The following is a 14721-nucleotide window of genomic DNA, read 5'->3' on the forward strand; positions in this document are numbered from 1 at the left end:
CAGTGGACCATGTCACCAGACAGAAGAACTGGTAAGGTTGAAGCAGGTTCAGAAACCTGGGATAAACCGTATAATTGAGAATAGAAGGTGTTAGAACCAGTTCCTTGCCAGGCTTTACCTGTCCTGGAACACGTAAGCAATGGTTAAGAGGACCAGGACAACCAGTCATGTTGTCCTGGAGTTCTCTATGCTAATGAGGTATCTAGATAGGCCCTGAGTGTTTTTAGCCAGTGAGTTTCACTTTCTGGAATTCCTTCCTGCAAAAGGTATTTAATCCCTTGTTCACCCTGAGTGAGACCTATGCATTCACGTCCACCATGAGTAAAGCAGTTTGGACAAGCAAGGATAGTCTCCTTCATCAAGGAGTGCTGTGCACCGGGGTGGGGATTGGGAGCAGGGGTGTGTGTGTGTGTGTGTGTGTGTGTCTTCCAGCCACTCCATTACTTTCAGCACTCACTCAGAACCAAACTGGATCCCCCCAGCCCCAGGCTCAGCCATCACCCTTCTGCGGACACCTCATTCATCCCCCCACTCCTTGAGGTCCCCAGCAGCATCTGGGTACACAGGAGATTGAGAGCCACGGCATTTGTCCCAGATAGTGCTGTTTTTTGCCTGGAGGAACACGGGCTGGGACCCCTATCTTGGAATGCCTCTGCCTTCCCTGAGCAGCGTGTTGGGAGCCTTCCGGCATCCCAGGCAGACACACAGCCTGCCAAGAAAGAGTGGGGCAGGTAGAACAAGAACAGAGACTCCTGCTGCAAAGCATGCTGTGCTGTGATTGCTGCAAAAATTGTGGGAAGTGATAGATGCTGATTGATGGGCATGTGCTGCTTTGAACTTGGGAATGAGTTCCACCAAATCTTACCTCCAGGGTTGGCTATTTAGTAACTTCATGCTTTCTACTTGGTTCCTGAGACATTTTCAGGTGGTTTTATTTTAATTAAATTATAATTACATAATCCCCCCCCCCCTTTCTTTTTCTCCTTTTCCCTTTCCATGTCCCCTCTGATAGGGGTATGTGTGCCTGTGGGTGTGTGCACAGGCATTGCACACATGTAGGTCAAGGACAACCTCAGGTGCCTTCTTTGAAGACAGGGTGTCTCTGGTCAGGAGCTTCGACACTTAGGCCAGGCCAGCTGACCTGCAAGCTTCAAAGCATCCTCCTGTCTCCTACGTGGCTGGGGGGCCAGTGCTATTGTGCCATCTCTTTACAGGAGCTTTGGTGGTCCCAGGGTCTTGTGCTTGCAGGTCCCCAGCCACCCATCGCCTTTGGTTTGAAGGAGCAGAACAATTTATCTTGGTACAGTTTCTGGGCATGTCTGTTTATCTTGGCAGGGAAGGCATGTTGGCCCTTACATTTTGGTGCATCAGAAAGCAGACAGGTCAGCGACTGAACTGCACTTACTGCCGTTGCTAGGGGATATGGCTTCCTCAGAGCTTCCTGGGTGCTTATGCTTCAGCTAGTGCTTTGAGGCCATGGTCCGCGTGCTCTAGCTGATGTGCAACAGTGAATACATGCTATCTGCACTTGGAACTCTCAGCGAGGCATCGTGAGAAGAAACACAGACTTTGGGACCATATACAATTTGTTTATTTTTAATTTTTATATTTTAAAAACCTATTACAAGGGCGGTTGTGCATGCTATGACACAGCTTTGTGGAATCAATTTTCTTGTTCAATCGTCACATGGGTTCTAGGGATTGAATTCAGATCACCAGGGTTGCGTGGTGTCATTACCCATGGAGCCATCTTCCTAGCTCTCATCTTAAGTCACAGTTTGTGTGTGTGTGTGTGTGTGTGTGTGCGCGTGTGTGTGTGTGTATGTGTGTGTATGTGTGTGTGTGTGTGTGATATGCACACTTGTGTGACTTTGTGTGCATGCAGAGGCCACAGGTCACTGGGAGTGTTCTACAGTCTCTTCCTCTCTCTGAACTTGGAGCTCATGTGTTTTGGCTAGGCTGGCAGCTAACGGACTTCATTCTCCTGTACCTGCCTTCCTCTGTGCTGGGGATTACAGGTGCATGCAGGACCTATGTCTGGCTTATCCACGGGTGCTGGGATCTGAACTCATGTCCTCATGCTTGCACACTCCCCACCCCAGCCATCTTTCAGCTCTGAGATGCTGGGTTTTCTGTGTGTTTTCCTAGATTAGAATGAAAGGACTTAATGGTAGGAAAGAGAAGTTGAATAAGAAATGTGTTACCCTGCCTGGAGAGTTAACTATTTAGCTTTTAAATCTGTCTAGTGCAAGGAATTTATGGGACTGAACCTGAGTTCAGAACACTTGTTTAGCATCCACAAGTTCCTGTTTTCAAGCCTCAGGACTGCAAAAACTCCAAACAAGTTGTAGTACTTTTTTTCTCATGCATTTACAGTTCCCAAATGTGACTTTTGAGAATTTATTTTTTAAATCAAAAGCAGTAGTAGTCCCAAGTGGAGTCGATGTCCACAGAGATGGTGTCAACAGCCTATCACCTTTCCTTCCCTTCGTCTCTGTCTGTCTCCTTTGCTTGGGAAGGAGGCTTCTGATCCACCCACTGTGACACTCCGGAGTGAGCTTGGGTTAGGGGTATTCAGAGGAGCCTGTGCCACCCCAGGACTGAGGTTATTGGGAGGCAGATGGTAAGGCAGCGAGCCTCCGGACCTTCGGGTACCTTTAGAGTGGGAGCAGAACCGAAGGCAGCCTTCCTGACAGGTTAAGGAACTGTGAAAACTACCAGTTTACCAAGCATGCAGCTCACTGGCTCAATCGTTTGGGCTTCATCATTCTGTTAATAAAAATAATAATTATGTGTTTTTGATCCATTTGCCAAATGTTCATGCTTCACGCCCCACATGTGACCGAAAATGTTTCTGCAGCGTGCGCTCTTTGTCTCGGATCGACTGTTTGTTTCACACCATTTGAGTGTTCTGCTCTCTGGCTCATTTGCTCTCCTTTCTTCCTTTTCAGAATGGACTGCTGAATTATGAAGTATTTCAGACCCAGTTGTAGATCATCACTCCGCCACTCTCTCCTTTATCGCCTACTAGTTATTTAAATTGGACTTTTAATATCCTACCAGCTGCTCTTCAGACACACATGGTGCATTGCTGCCATTCCCGGGATTGCATCTTTGAAACACACGCTCTTAGTAGCCTTCAGCAAACAAAGAGGCCACCTCCCGGTACTGCTACCGGGAGGGAGTCATCCTGACCACCCTCTAGCCTTGGCCAGATCTGGATTTGAATCCTACCATGGAACCTCGAATGGAGTCCTGTCTGGCCCAGGTGCTGCAGAAGGACGTGGGGAAGCGGCTGCAGGTTGGCCAGGAACTCATAGACTATTTCTCAGACAAACAGAAGTCTGCTGACCTTGAGCATGACCAGACCATGTTGGATAAACTTGTGGATGGACTCGCTACCTCTTGGGTGAACTCCAGCAATTACAAGGTAAGCCACACTCTAGGAGATGCTCTTGAAGGTGATAGGTAAGTCTGTCCTGGCAGAGCAAGATTGGTCCAGAAAACAGTGCATTGGGAAGTATCAGCCTGATTCCTTGGCTTCCAATATGATAGTCATGCAGGTTATGGGAAGACGTGAGGGAAGACATGTGAGTGTTTACAAACATTGCAGCCTTGAAGTTGAAGCTTATATCATGTTTTGTGGGGAGGAGACTTTGACTCCGTGGTGAGTGGCCTTTCATGATAAGAGGTGTTTTCACTGATATCTCAGGGATCAGAATATATAGCATTTTACTTTCAAATTACTGTTTTGAAGTCTACTGCTACCTGGCCAGAAACAGTTTTGGGTTGTCAAGGAGTGTGCCTTTGACCTGTGGATAATTGCGTTGAAGATGGCTTTCAGATGTGAAGATTAGGGCACTTATGATAGGTGGGGAGTGGGAGGGTAAGGGTGTGTGTGGAGGAGGTGGCTGTCTACCGCTAATTTACATTGTGAGCATTTTACCATTTGGGGTTGAGCTCCATGGAATGCAAACTACAGGGTGCTTGAAGCCCTGGAGAGATGCCCTTCCCTTGGCCCCTCCTGCACCATCCCTCTCATCCCTTGACATCAGGGTTCTGTGGATGAGGGAAGGAAGCTTGCATGTTCTGTAGACTTTGTCAAGGACCCACAGATGCCTAGACTCTTGCTGATCTTTTTTACTGACTCAGTCGCCTGAGGCTGATTTGGATTTTGGAACTGGTGCTTACAGGATTCTTCTTGCTCTACTTCCCACATGCATTCAATCCCCAGTCTCAACTGAGAGCGCTGAGCTCCTGTGTTTGTTATAGATGTTACTAGCACATGGTTCATTTACCATCGGGTTTACAGTTTTTCTCCCTGTCTTTGAAGCTGAGCTGAAATCCTGTCTGTCTTACTCAATGAGTGCATCCTGTGTCCAGGCTGTCTGGTGCTCTCTGGCAGAGTGCTGGAGATGAGGTCAGACAATCCACTTGTGCTTTGAGGGCTCACAGGCTACCTTGTCTGTGTTCGTATCATGGCCCCATTACTCCTGTTTTCATATTAGGAAGCATTTGGTAGAGAGACTGAAAAGTACTGTAAGGAAATTTGGCAAGGCTGGTTGGCTTTAGCTAAGGTAATATGTCTGAGGAAGAAGAATGATTTCAGAAGCTTGCAGCTGGCCTTGTGCACGCCCCTGGCCCATTGGCCTTGCTTCCTCCTTCCTCCATCCCTTCCTGCAGTGCCATCAGACAGTGCCATCGGATGCCTGTCCTTGATTACATTGCTTAACTGCTGGTCTCAGCAAAGGTGCTTCCTCCCTCTCCTGTAGCAAGTTGCATTCACAGGAATCAGGGATGGTGCTTGAGTCGAGGCTGACTGTACTAGGAAGGGGGCGGTTAAGGACGGGACTGGACTAACACTGCTGTTAATTAGCAACCTGTGGAGCCTGTTTCACTGAGCTTTGTAATGTCTCAGGTTCCCCATTTACAATGTCAGGGTAATCAAATTATTTACTAATGATTAAAGATTTATTTTGTGTATGAATGTTTGCCTGCATGTTTGTTTGTGCACTGCACATATACAGTGCTCATGGAGGCGAGAAGAGGGCATCAGAGCTCCTTAAACTGGAGTTACAGGTGGTTTTGAGCTGCATGTGGATGCTGGGAACCAAATGTGAGTCTTTACAAGATCAGTTAATGCTCTTAACCTCTAGGCCACTGTTTCAGCCCCTCAAAAGATTGTGTGTGTGTGTGTGCGTGTGTGCGCACGCACATGTGCCATGGTGTGTATATGCAGGTTGGAGAACAGCCTCAGATGTTAGTCCTTGCCTCCCTTTAGCTTGGTTTAAGATAGGGTCTTTTCTTGCTCACTACTGTTGCATATAGCAGGCTAGCTGACCTGTTGCTTGTGGGAAGTCTTCTGAGTCTACCTCTCATCTCCCCATAGATTATAGATGCACCATCATGTCCAGCTTTTATGTGGTTCTGAGAAGCTGAGCTCAGGTCCTTGAGAATGTGTGGCAAGCACTTTGCCCCCGAGCTGTCTCTCTAGCCAGGTAATAAAGTTTTTACGAGCACTGAATGAGAGACTGGGTCTCACTTATTTCTTGCCTGCTGCATACTAAGCTAGTTAGTGGTGGCTCTTGTCTAGTGGGGGTGCTGGCCAAACGTGTGACTGCTTCACTGTTCAGGTGCGGCATGTGCCTGCAGGAAGCACGGGGATTCTGGGCAAGGCAGGCTTAGGCAGCACTACTGCCTGCAGAACCTTGAGAAGTCAGTCTGTTTTCAGAATGGATTTGTAAAGCCACAGGAGGGAAGGGTTAGGACAGCCCTCTGAGGAGCAGTTCTTTTATCTTTGCTCTTCTGTGCTCTCTCTCCTTCTTTCCACTCCCCCCACTTTAACCTCTCTTCTTTTTGAGACAGGGTCTTCTATGTAGCCCAGACTGTCCTGAACTTGGCTGATCCTCCTACTGTCCCCAGTTTGCAGTGCTGGGATGACAGCTCGTGTGTGCCACCGTGCCCGACTGGGGCAGGAGTTAGTAAGCAGGGTAGGCTGTTGAGAAGTACAGTGAAGAAGATTGGGTTCTCTACCAACTTGCTTGGAACCAAGTCTCCGCTTTTGTTGTGCAGCGCAGGGGAGAGGAGATGAATGAGCTCTAACGTCTGCTACCTTAATACGGATGGTTGTAATCCTGCTGGATAGAGCCCCACTCCCTTGGAAGTGTTGAGGTGCTGGCTGTGTCAGTTCTCTGAGTTCGGGGTAGCCCTGCTCCCAGCTGGAGCTTAGAGCCTGGGCCTGGTAGGGGCCCAGCAAATGCTGGAGACAGGGTGGGCCTGGACTGTAGACTGCTCAGGGTGGACCTGGACTGTAGACTGCTCAGGGTGGACCTGGACTGTAGACTGCTCAGGGTGGACCTGGGCTGTAGACTGCTCAGGGTGGACCTGGACTGTAGACTGCTCAGGGTGGTTGCTTTGGCAACAGAAATCTGGATGCTCATTGCTTTGGCGCCTCCTTTAACTTTTATAATTTTCGTCAAGATTTCTGGGAATCTGAGGTACATTTCTTAGACTTTAATTTTAGAATAGTAGGAAGAGGACAACCTTCCAGTCAGCACTTTGAAGCTGTACTTGTACCTGCTTTAGAGCAAGGGCTGAATGAAGGGATAGTAAGAGAAAGGTGATGGAATCCCGGCCTTCTGAAGCAACAGTACTTCTGTTACTCCTTCCCCTTTTCTTTTGTGTGTGGGAGGGTCATGAGTGCAGGCCAAAGGCCAGTCTGAGGTGTCAAGGCTGGCTGCTGCTGCGTCAGTGAGCTCCAGGGGTCCTCTAGTCTGCATCCTCAGCATTGTGACTGTGTGGGTACTGTGATGGACCTCAGGTCAGGTTCTCGGTGGCTAGCCTTTACTGACCACGTGGTTTTCCCAGTCCTTATTTTTTTAAGGGGGAAGGAAAATGAATGCCATGGAGACAGCTCATGTGCAGCTCATGCTGGCCCAGAACTCTTATCTGTTTGCCTGGCATTGTGTGTGTGCCTCCGAAGTGCTGGCATTTACACGTGTGACACATAATACTGGCTTGGCTGGGTCTTGAATAAATTTACTTTAGAGTATTTTCCTAACTCTCTAGACAAATTGCCATTGAAACAGTTACCATTTACTTCAAACTGTGAGTCAGCCATCTTACCTGTTATTTAGTTGTGGAGCACCCCTGCTGCCTAAAATTTTAACAGATCTTAGTATTTGTGTGTGTGTGTGTGTGTGTGTGTGTGTGTGTGTGTGTGTGAATGCCATCGGATCTCATTACAGATGGTTGTGAGCCACCATGTGGTTGCTGGGAATTGAACTCAGGACCTCTGGAAGAGCAGTCAGCGCTCTTAACCGCTGAGCCATGTCTCCAGCCCTCTTAAGCCCTTTTTGGTCAGTGCTTTATCAGATCAACAGAAAAGCATCTTAATTTTATTCATGAGGTAATTCCTGCTGGTGGCTATGGAAATGACTCTTCAGTTCCCGGTTCTGTCTTCTATAAGGTTCTAAAGGCCAGACAGATCAGTATTTTAGGCATTGTGGAACTTGGGGTTTTCTAGCAAATATTCAGGTAATCTGGTTTACAAAAGCAGCTTAAGATAACACACGAATGACCAGGCTTGGCCGTGTCCCAGCAAAACTTGATTCACAGAAACTTTGGCCCTGTTCTCAGTGACAGTCAAACCTGTGATATGACTCAGGTGAACACTTTGTCTTCAGTCTGGGAACCATTAATGACTCATTAGGGAGGAGAGTGAGGATTCTAATTTGCATGTAACTTGGGAATAGGTGCCTTAGTTTAGATCAGAGCAGTTTACTTTATTTTTAATCTTTATTTGAGGAGCACTTGTCTGAGTTAGCCCTCTTCTCCAGACTTTTGGATACCAATTGGAATTCTGTTAGCCTGTCACTTTTTTCATGCACAGTGAATAGACTTTCTTGACTGGTAGAAGTCATCCTGAGGGGGCTGGAGAGCTCAATTAGTAAAGTATTTCCCTTCAAGGCTTGAGGACTTGAGTTCAGATCCCCCAGCACCCAGGAAAGACCGGATGCAGGAGCATATATCTGTCACCCGATGCAGGGGTTAGGAGACGTGGGGAGCAGCCAGTCTCCCTGAATTCGTGAGTTCCAGGGTCAGTGAGAGCCCTGTCTCAATAAGGTGGAAAGCAATAGTAGAAGATGACCAGTGTTGACCTCTCGTCTCTCCGCTATATGTATACATATGTACACAGGAACACAGACATCACACATACATCACACGCATTCATGCATGTACACCAAGACACCAAGTCATTTTTTAAAAATTACTTATTTTATGTGTGTCTTGCCTCCGTGCATATGTGTGTATCATATGTGTGCTTGCTGTTCTCATCATATTCCCTGGAACTGGACTTATAGATGTTTGTGAGCCACTGTATAGATGCTGGGAACTGAACCCGGGTCCTTTGCAAGAACTACAAGTACTCTCAACCACTGTGCAATATTGTGGAATGGTAGTGGGAGCCTGTGACCAGGACACATTCGCTGTGTACCATAAACTGTCTAAGGTAGTACATACGTACTGATGTTTCCATTTTGCAGATGAAAAAGTTGATGCCCAGACAAGTCCTGTGACTTGTTTGGGATGATGGCCTAATAAGTAAGGTTTCTGGGATTTGAACAAAGTCCTTATGCAATATTCAGGTTAAGCGTGTGGAGTCACACTGTATGGCGAGGATGGCTGTGGTCTTGGCCTTCACACTATATAGCTGGCATCTAGACTAGGTAGGTTTGTTTAATGTAGCTTGTGTGAGCCTTACTTCTGTCCATGGTTGTCTTATGCTGGGAACTTGAACTTGGGGCTTCCTAATTCCTCCTAAGTTAGCCTACTTGCCCTAAGTCTGATTAGAGGAGCAGATAGAACATACAGGAAGATGGAGCAAATTGCACAGTATGAGATCATAAGCAGTCCAGTGTAAATTATTCCCTGAGGATGTGTATGGATGCTTTAAGAGGAAAGATGATAAAGGTTAGTAGGGTGTTTGTCCTTAGTTAATGACCTAGATGGGAAAGAGGATGTGGTCATAGGAAGAAGAGGTTAAGTTACAGGCAGCCTTCTGCGCTCTCTCTGGGCAGCACTATCTATCTCTGTGGCCTGTAGAAGGGTTAATTTTTCTTAAGCCACATCTCAGAGCTCAGTGACACATGCATTTATGTGCAGGAGGGCCTGTGCCTCTTATCTCTTGCCTATCTCCCAGCCTTGGCTCCTTCCGTGTGAGGCTCACGTTTCCTTCCCTTGTCCTTGAGAGGAGAGCCGGGCTAAATGATTTCTGCTTCTTTTCTGACTGTCTGCTTGGTTTCACCAAGTGATATGCCCTTTAGAAGACAGGGAAGGAGGCTCTTGCAGACTTTCCTTTAGTGTTGGTGTAAGGGTTGCTAGAAGTTAATTTCTATGGTTCAATTAAAATAGGTGCCTCTCCTGTGAGTAGAAAGGCCACAGTAAGCTAAGCAAGAGCAGACAACCTCAGGAAATGTCATTTCAAGAAACTGTGGATTGTCAAATGAAATGGTCTTTGTGCTATTTGTAGTTCATGGCTTTCTTCCTGTGTGTGTGTGTGTGTTTGTGTGTGTGTGTGTGTTTGTGTAGGCATATGCACAGATAACAAACTGTACCGGAAGTAATTAAGATATGAGTGTAAGGTATTTGGTTCCCCCCTCTGACCTTGCATTGTTTTTGGGCACCTTTTGTGCAGTGAAGCTAACATTCTTATCTATGGAATGATGGAATGCTGCCTTTTACATAAAGTTATCTTGAGCATCCTGCCAGCATATGTACGGAGCAGGCATAGTGCTGGGTAGGTACAAAAAGGAAGTCAACATAAGTGGGAGGACACATAAATGGGTCAAACGATAGCATGATGTGTTTGTTCAATGTCAACCTTGGTGTGGGGTTGACATTGCATACCTTGCTGTAGCCCTCCCTATTGGCCTGTGTCCCAGGTCTTCCGTAATGAGATATGAAGTCCTGAGTTGTGCAGTGTTGGTAATGAAATCCCTGGACAGAGCAGCAGCTGGCTCGGGATCCCGTCAGAGTGTGTAAAGGCTTCCAGAGTAAATAAATCCATCAGATAAGGACCACTGTTTTTGGAGGATTTTGCTGGCTCTTTTTATTTTTGATACAATGGTTATACTTTGCCTTGTTTCTAAAAGTTAAAATTTAAATAAGGATACAGATGAGAGATCATTAATTGAATGCCAACAGCAAACAAAAAGAAACAGCTGGGCGAGTGCGTGCAGCCGACAGGGAGGCTGATGAGGCCTGAAAGCTAGTGTTTACCAATAACCAACGTTTATTAAGTACTCATTGACTGCCAGGCACCCTTAAGTGCTTTGAATGCAATGCGCTGTGATCCCCTGGGAAGTGTTTTGCGATAAGCCTGTGATTATTCAGTCTTCACCCCGGGAAAACCCACTAAGAGGAGTTTGGAAGAAGCACCTCTGAGGTTTTGTGACACTAAGCATGTCAAGCAGGTTTTATTTGATTTTTAAAATATCATTTATCTTTGGTATTTTCGTGCTACACACACACACAGACACACACACACACACACACACACACACACACACACACTCCATTTCTTGAGCATATCTACTCACAATGTCCCTCTTAACCCATCAGCCTGTCTCCCTCACACTTCGACAGCCCGCCCCAACCGTTATTTTAAAGCAGCCTACTGAGTCTGCTTAGCACTGTTGCTGGGATGGAACTGATCTTGTGCGGTCAGCATAGCACATACAGCGGCCGGCCGAGCCCTGTCTAGAACTGTGTTTCACTGCACTCTTTTCCATGTCACTCTACCAGCCTTTCTAGGATGCTCCCTGAGTCTGGGTGGGGAGTTGGCATAAATGCCCCATTTAAGGCTAAGTCACTTATTATATATAAGTACACTGTAGCTGTCTTCAGACACCCCACAAAGGGGGCATCAGATCTCATTACAGATGGTTGTGAGCCTTCATGTGGTTGCTGGGATTTGAGCCATCTCTCCAGTCCCCACTAAGTCACTTTTGTGCTCAACACTTTGACCAGCCATGAGCCTCCATATTAAATGCTTCCCAGTGTAGAATGAAGCTTTTCTGGCCAAGGTTGAGACACACTAAGCCATGGGTATGAACATAGATACTTTGGCAACATGGATACCAGCAGGAGTCTTACCTTAGGGGCATGACTTGATGGTCTTTTGACTGTGTTTGCAGTACCAGGCATGAATTCTCTCCTGTGGAACAGGCCTTAAACCCAGCAGAAAGGGGACACTTAGTTTCTGAGCCTGCCTTTGAGGCATCTGCAGTGCTTGATTTCCAGCAGTCTTAGTAGTTCTACCTATGGGACAGGAGCATGAAGAGAAAAGGTCACAGATAGTGGTTGTTTCAAGAGGCAGAGATAATCGACTGTGTGTGTGTGTGTGTGTGTGCACCCATGTTTTTGTGCGTGCATGTTCTTGTCGAATGAACTTAGGAATCATTCAGAATTTCAGGCTTCAGAATGCAATTTATTGAGTATTGATTGTGAATAGCCTATATGATAAATTAGATTTTTGATTTATAGAAGATATTTTTAAGAGTATATCTCCATGAAATAATTTTGATGAAGATTTAGAAATGTAGATATGAAGGCATTTTTGTTATTTTTCTTATTTAATATAAATTATAGCATGCTATTTTAATTTTAGTTATTTCAGTATATGTGAATGTTTCAGGTAGTGGGCATATGCACATATATATGGCATACAGTTTGCATGTAAAGGTAAGAGAACAACTGGGTAAAGTCAGCTTTCTCCTTGTCTTTATGTGGAGGAGACATAATCTCAGTGGATGGGATTCAGGTCACTGGCCTTTGCCCACTGAACCATTTGTTTGTTTGATTCTTTGTTGGTTTTTTAGACAAAGTCTCTCTTGGAGCTTGCCATTTCAACTACATTGTCTGGTCAGCAAGCTCCTGGGACCTACCTGTTCTAGGATTCTGGGAGCTTGCTACCATATCCAGCTCTTCTGGAGGTGCTGGAGTTCCAAGTTCAGGTCCATATGCTTGTGTAGATCTTTCCCCACAGAACCATCTTCCCAGTCCCCAGAAGCCACTGATACTCTTATATCGGAGGCAACTATTTTATTATTTACAGCCCTGGAAAAAGGATGGAAAGGGATTTACTGGATTTCCGGGGTGGGGTGGGGTGGGGTTTGACAGAGCTGAGGTAGAGCCAAGTGTTCCATGGCTGGTGCAGTACACTGTTTATACTTCTTTTCTTTCTGTGTGTCATTTATTATTTAAGACTTTTAGCTGCATCATCAAGTGAGACATTTTCTTTTATTCCAATACCTTTCAACTCAAGGACTTCTCCTTGGTGATTATTCTACTGTTTTTAGATCTGGTTTCAGTCCTTGTGTATATTAAAAATGTAAAGTATGAACTATCTATATATTGAACTTTATAAAGGGCTGTGGACAGGTTGAAAACCAGGGTTTGAATCCTAGAGCCACGGTGGAGAGTTGTCCACCTAAAGTTGTCCTCTGACCTTTCTACATGTGCACTGTGGCACATGTGCACCTGCATTCACATAAGTACCCTCTCCCCCAGGATATGTTAAAGTGACCACAAGAACTGTATAGTGCTCTCCTCACCTGCCTGGGTATGTAAGCTATTTATGGTATCATATAAGTGAGGAATGGAAATTGAACCAAGCAAAGTCGGGTCTTGGTGGGAAGGGGAGATGTGGGAGTGGGGCTAGGCAAGGGAGCCTTAGGACTCACTTCTAGCCCTCCCCTGGATCTGGACACACCCTTTCTCAGGGAGCCAGTTCCCTGCTTTCCTTTTTACCTCAGGCCCAGATCTATTCTTTAAGAACTATTTATTTATTTTATGTATAGAAGTACACTGTAGCTGTCTTCAGACACACCAGAAGAGGGCATCAGATCCCATTACAGATGGTTGTGAGCCACCATGTGGTTGCTGGGATTTGAACTTGAGACCTCTGGAAGAGCAGTCAGTGCTCATAACAGCTGAGTGAGCCATCTTTCCAGCTCCCAGATTATTCTCTCAGGGCCAGACCTTTCCTGATCTGAGATCTGTTTGAGATGGGGGCAACTGATAGCATAGTCACTGTACCCTGAGGAAAAGTAGGTTCAGAGCTGGTGAGAAAAGCCATTGCTCTTCCCTGGGAGTGGTGTTCTGGGGCTGACCCACTGTGTTATCAGCCTAGTCTCCAGGAGCGGCCTGCAGCTGGATGTTTGGGACCCTGATGATTCAGTGTAAAGTGTGAAACCTTCATGTAGGTGAATAAAGAGATTGAGACCCAGGGCTCCAAAGTATGGGTGGATGTGAGAGAGTGGAAGGTCACAGTACACACTGAGGGCAGCTGTTGCTGAGGCAGACTACAGGAACGCTCCCATTGAGGTTAGCTGAGTTTAAGAAACTATCTGTACGTGCAGGGAAATATCTAATATGATACAGGCCAGCCTCCTAATGTCAGGACAGGACAGTACAGTGGTCTATGCACTGTTGAAGGTTTTGGGGGTCGAGTCTCACTACATAGTCCAAGGTGGCCTAATATTTTGGGGTCTTTTACCTTCTCTGCATTCTAATTTCAGGCATATAATATGTATGTAACATATATTTGGCCTTTTAAAAGTTTTTAGAGCTTTTATTTAACAACTTTAGCCCCCTGAAAACCAGCGTGGGTTGCGTTGGGCATGTTGCCTTCCACCCAGCTCTGTTGTCTGTTAAGAGACACCTGCAAGTGAAGGGCCAGGCCCAATGTGGCAGTTCCTTCTTTCCCTCAGGCAGCTTGCTAGAAAAGTGTATTTTCTTAGACTGAGATCTTGATCTTTTTGTTTAAAGGGAAAATGCATTTTTCTTCTTCTGCTATTTCCTGTTAAGGGCAGGGAATGCATACTGAAAATGGGGACACCAACAGGGGACAGCTACTGTACTGACTCTCTGGGGAGCTGTGTTCCAAATCTTACCTTGCTGAGCTTGTCTTCACAACCTCTGAAATCATGACCTGTTTGTTTGGTCTAGCTTTATATTCTGTACTTGCTGGAGGGTACTCCCGTGCTGCTCAGATGCTTAGAAAGGACTGTCTGTGTTAGTACTTTGACTCTCCGGCTCCTGGTTGATGCCTTTTTTTTTTTTTTTTTTTTTTTTTTTTCATGCTGTTTTCTGTGAAAGTGACTTCCCTCCTGTGAACTGGGCAATTTATAATGAAGAAACTAAGAGTCCGGAAGTCTGGAGTTTGACTGTGTTGTGCGACAAACTCTTGCTGGGGAGGCCCCACACTCACATCTACTCACCCCAGATAGAAGGCCCATGAGAGCAAAGTACAGATGCCACTGGAGCCTAACTTGGTGAATGAGGGAGTTTTACTGGAGTTATTTATCACTATGAATGAGTGGTTACTCATAGGAGCAGAAATGACTCAAGGACATCTGCATCACCACGGCCCACCTCAGCACTGGGACAGTTCTCAAAGCTGGGAAGCCTGGAGCACACAGCCCAGCCTGCAGCAGCTTAACAGGTTAGGAATGACTTCCAAGTGACTCTGATCTAAACCTCTTCCAGGCAGCTTACCTGGTTTCTGCTTCTTCCAGGCAGTTGTTGTCAGTGGTTTTTTAGCTTTTCTCCTCTGACTCTTCTTTGCTGTCCAGCTTTCCTTTGTCAGAGAGGGACTCTTAGCTTTTATTGTATACTCTGGCAGGGACAGACCTAGTAAACCTGGTCAGTTTCCGG

General features: G+C 46.2%; 1 protein-coding gene across 22 annotated transcripts in view; it reads left to right on the plus strand.

The window, feature by feature from the left end:
- Positions 1-14721, plus strand: part of CLASP1 (cytoplasmic linker associated protein 1) — a 211566-nt gene that overhangs the window by 26486 nt on the left and 170359 nt on the right. For all 22 annotated transcript variants that reach the window (XM_080917999.1, XM_080918017.1, XM_080918010.1 and 19 more), the window contains exon 2: positions 2952-3430. In XM_080917999.1, coding sequence (XP_080774125.1) covers positions 3236-3430 — 195 coding nt within the window. In that variant the 5' untranslated portion in view covers positions 2952-3235. The remainder of the gene's footprint in view (positions 1-2951; positions 3431-14721) is intronic.

Source organism: Micromys minutus (genome assembly GCF_963924665.1).
Source record: "Micromys minutus genome assembly, chromosome: 6".
NCBI lineage: Eukaryota > Metazoa > Chordata > Mammalia > Rodentia > Muridae > Micromys > Micromys minutus.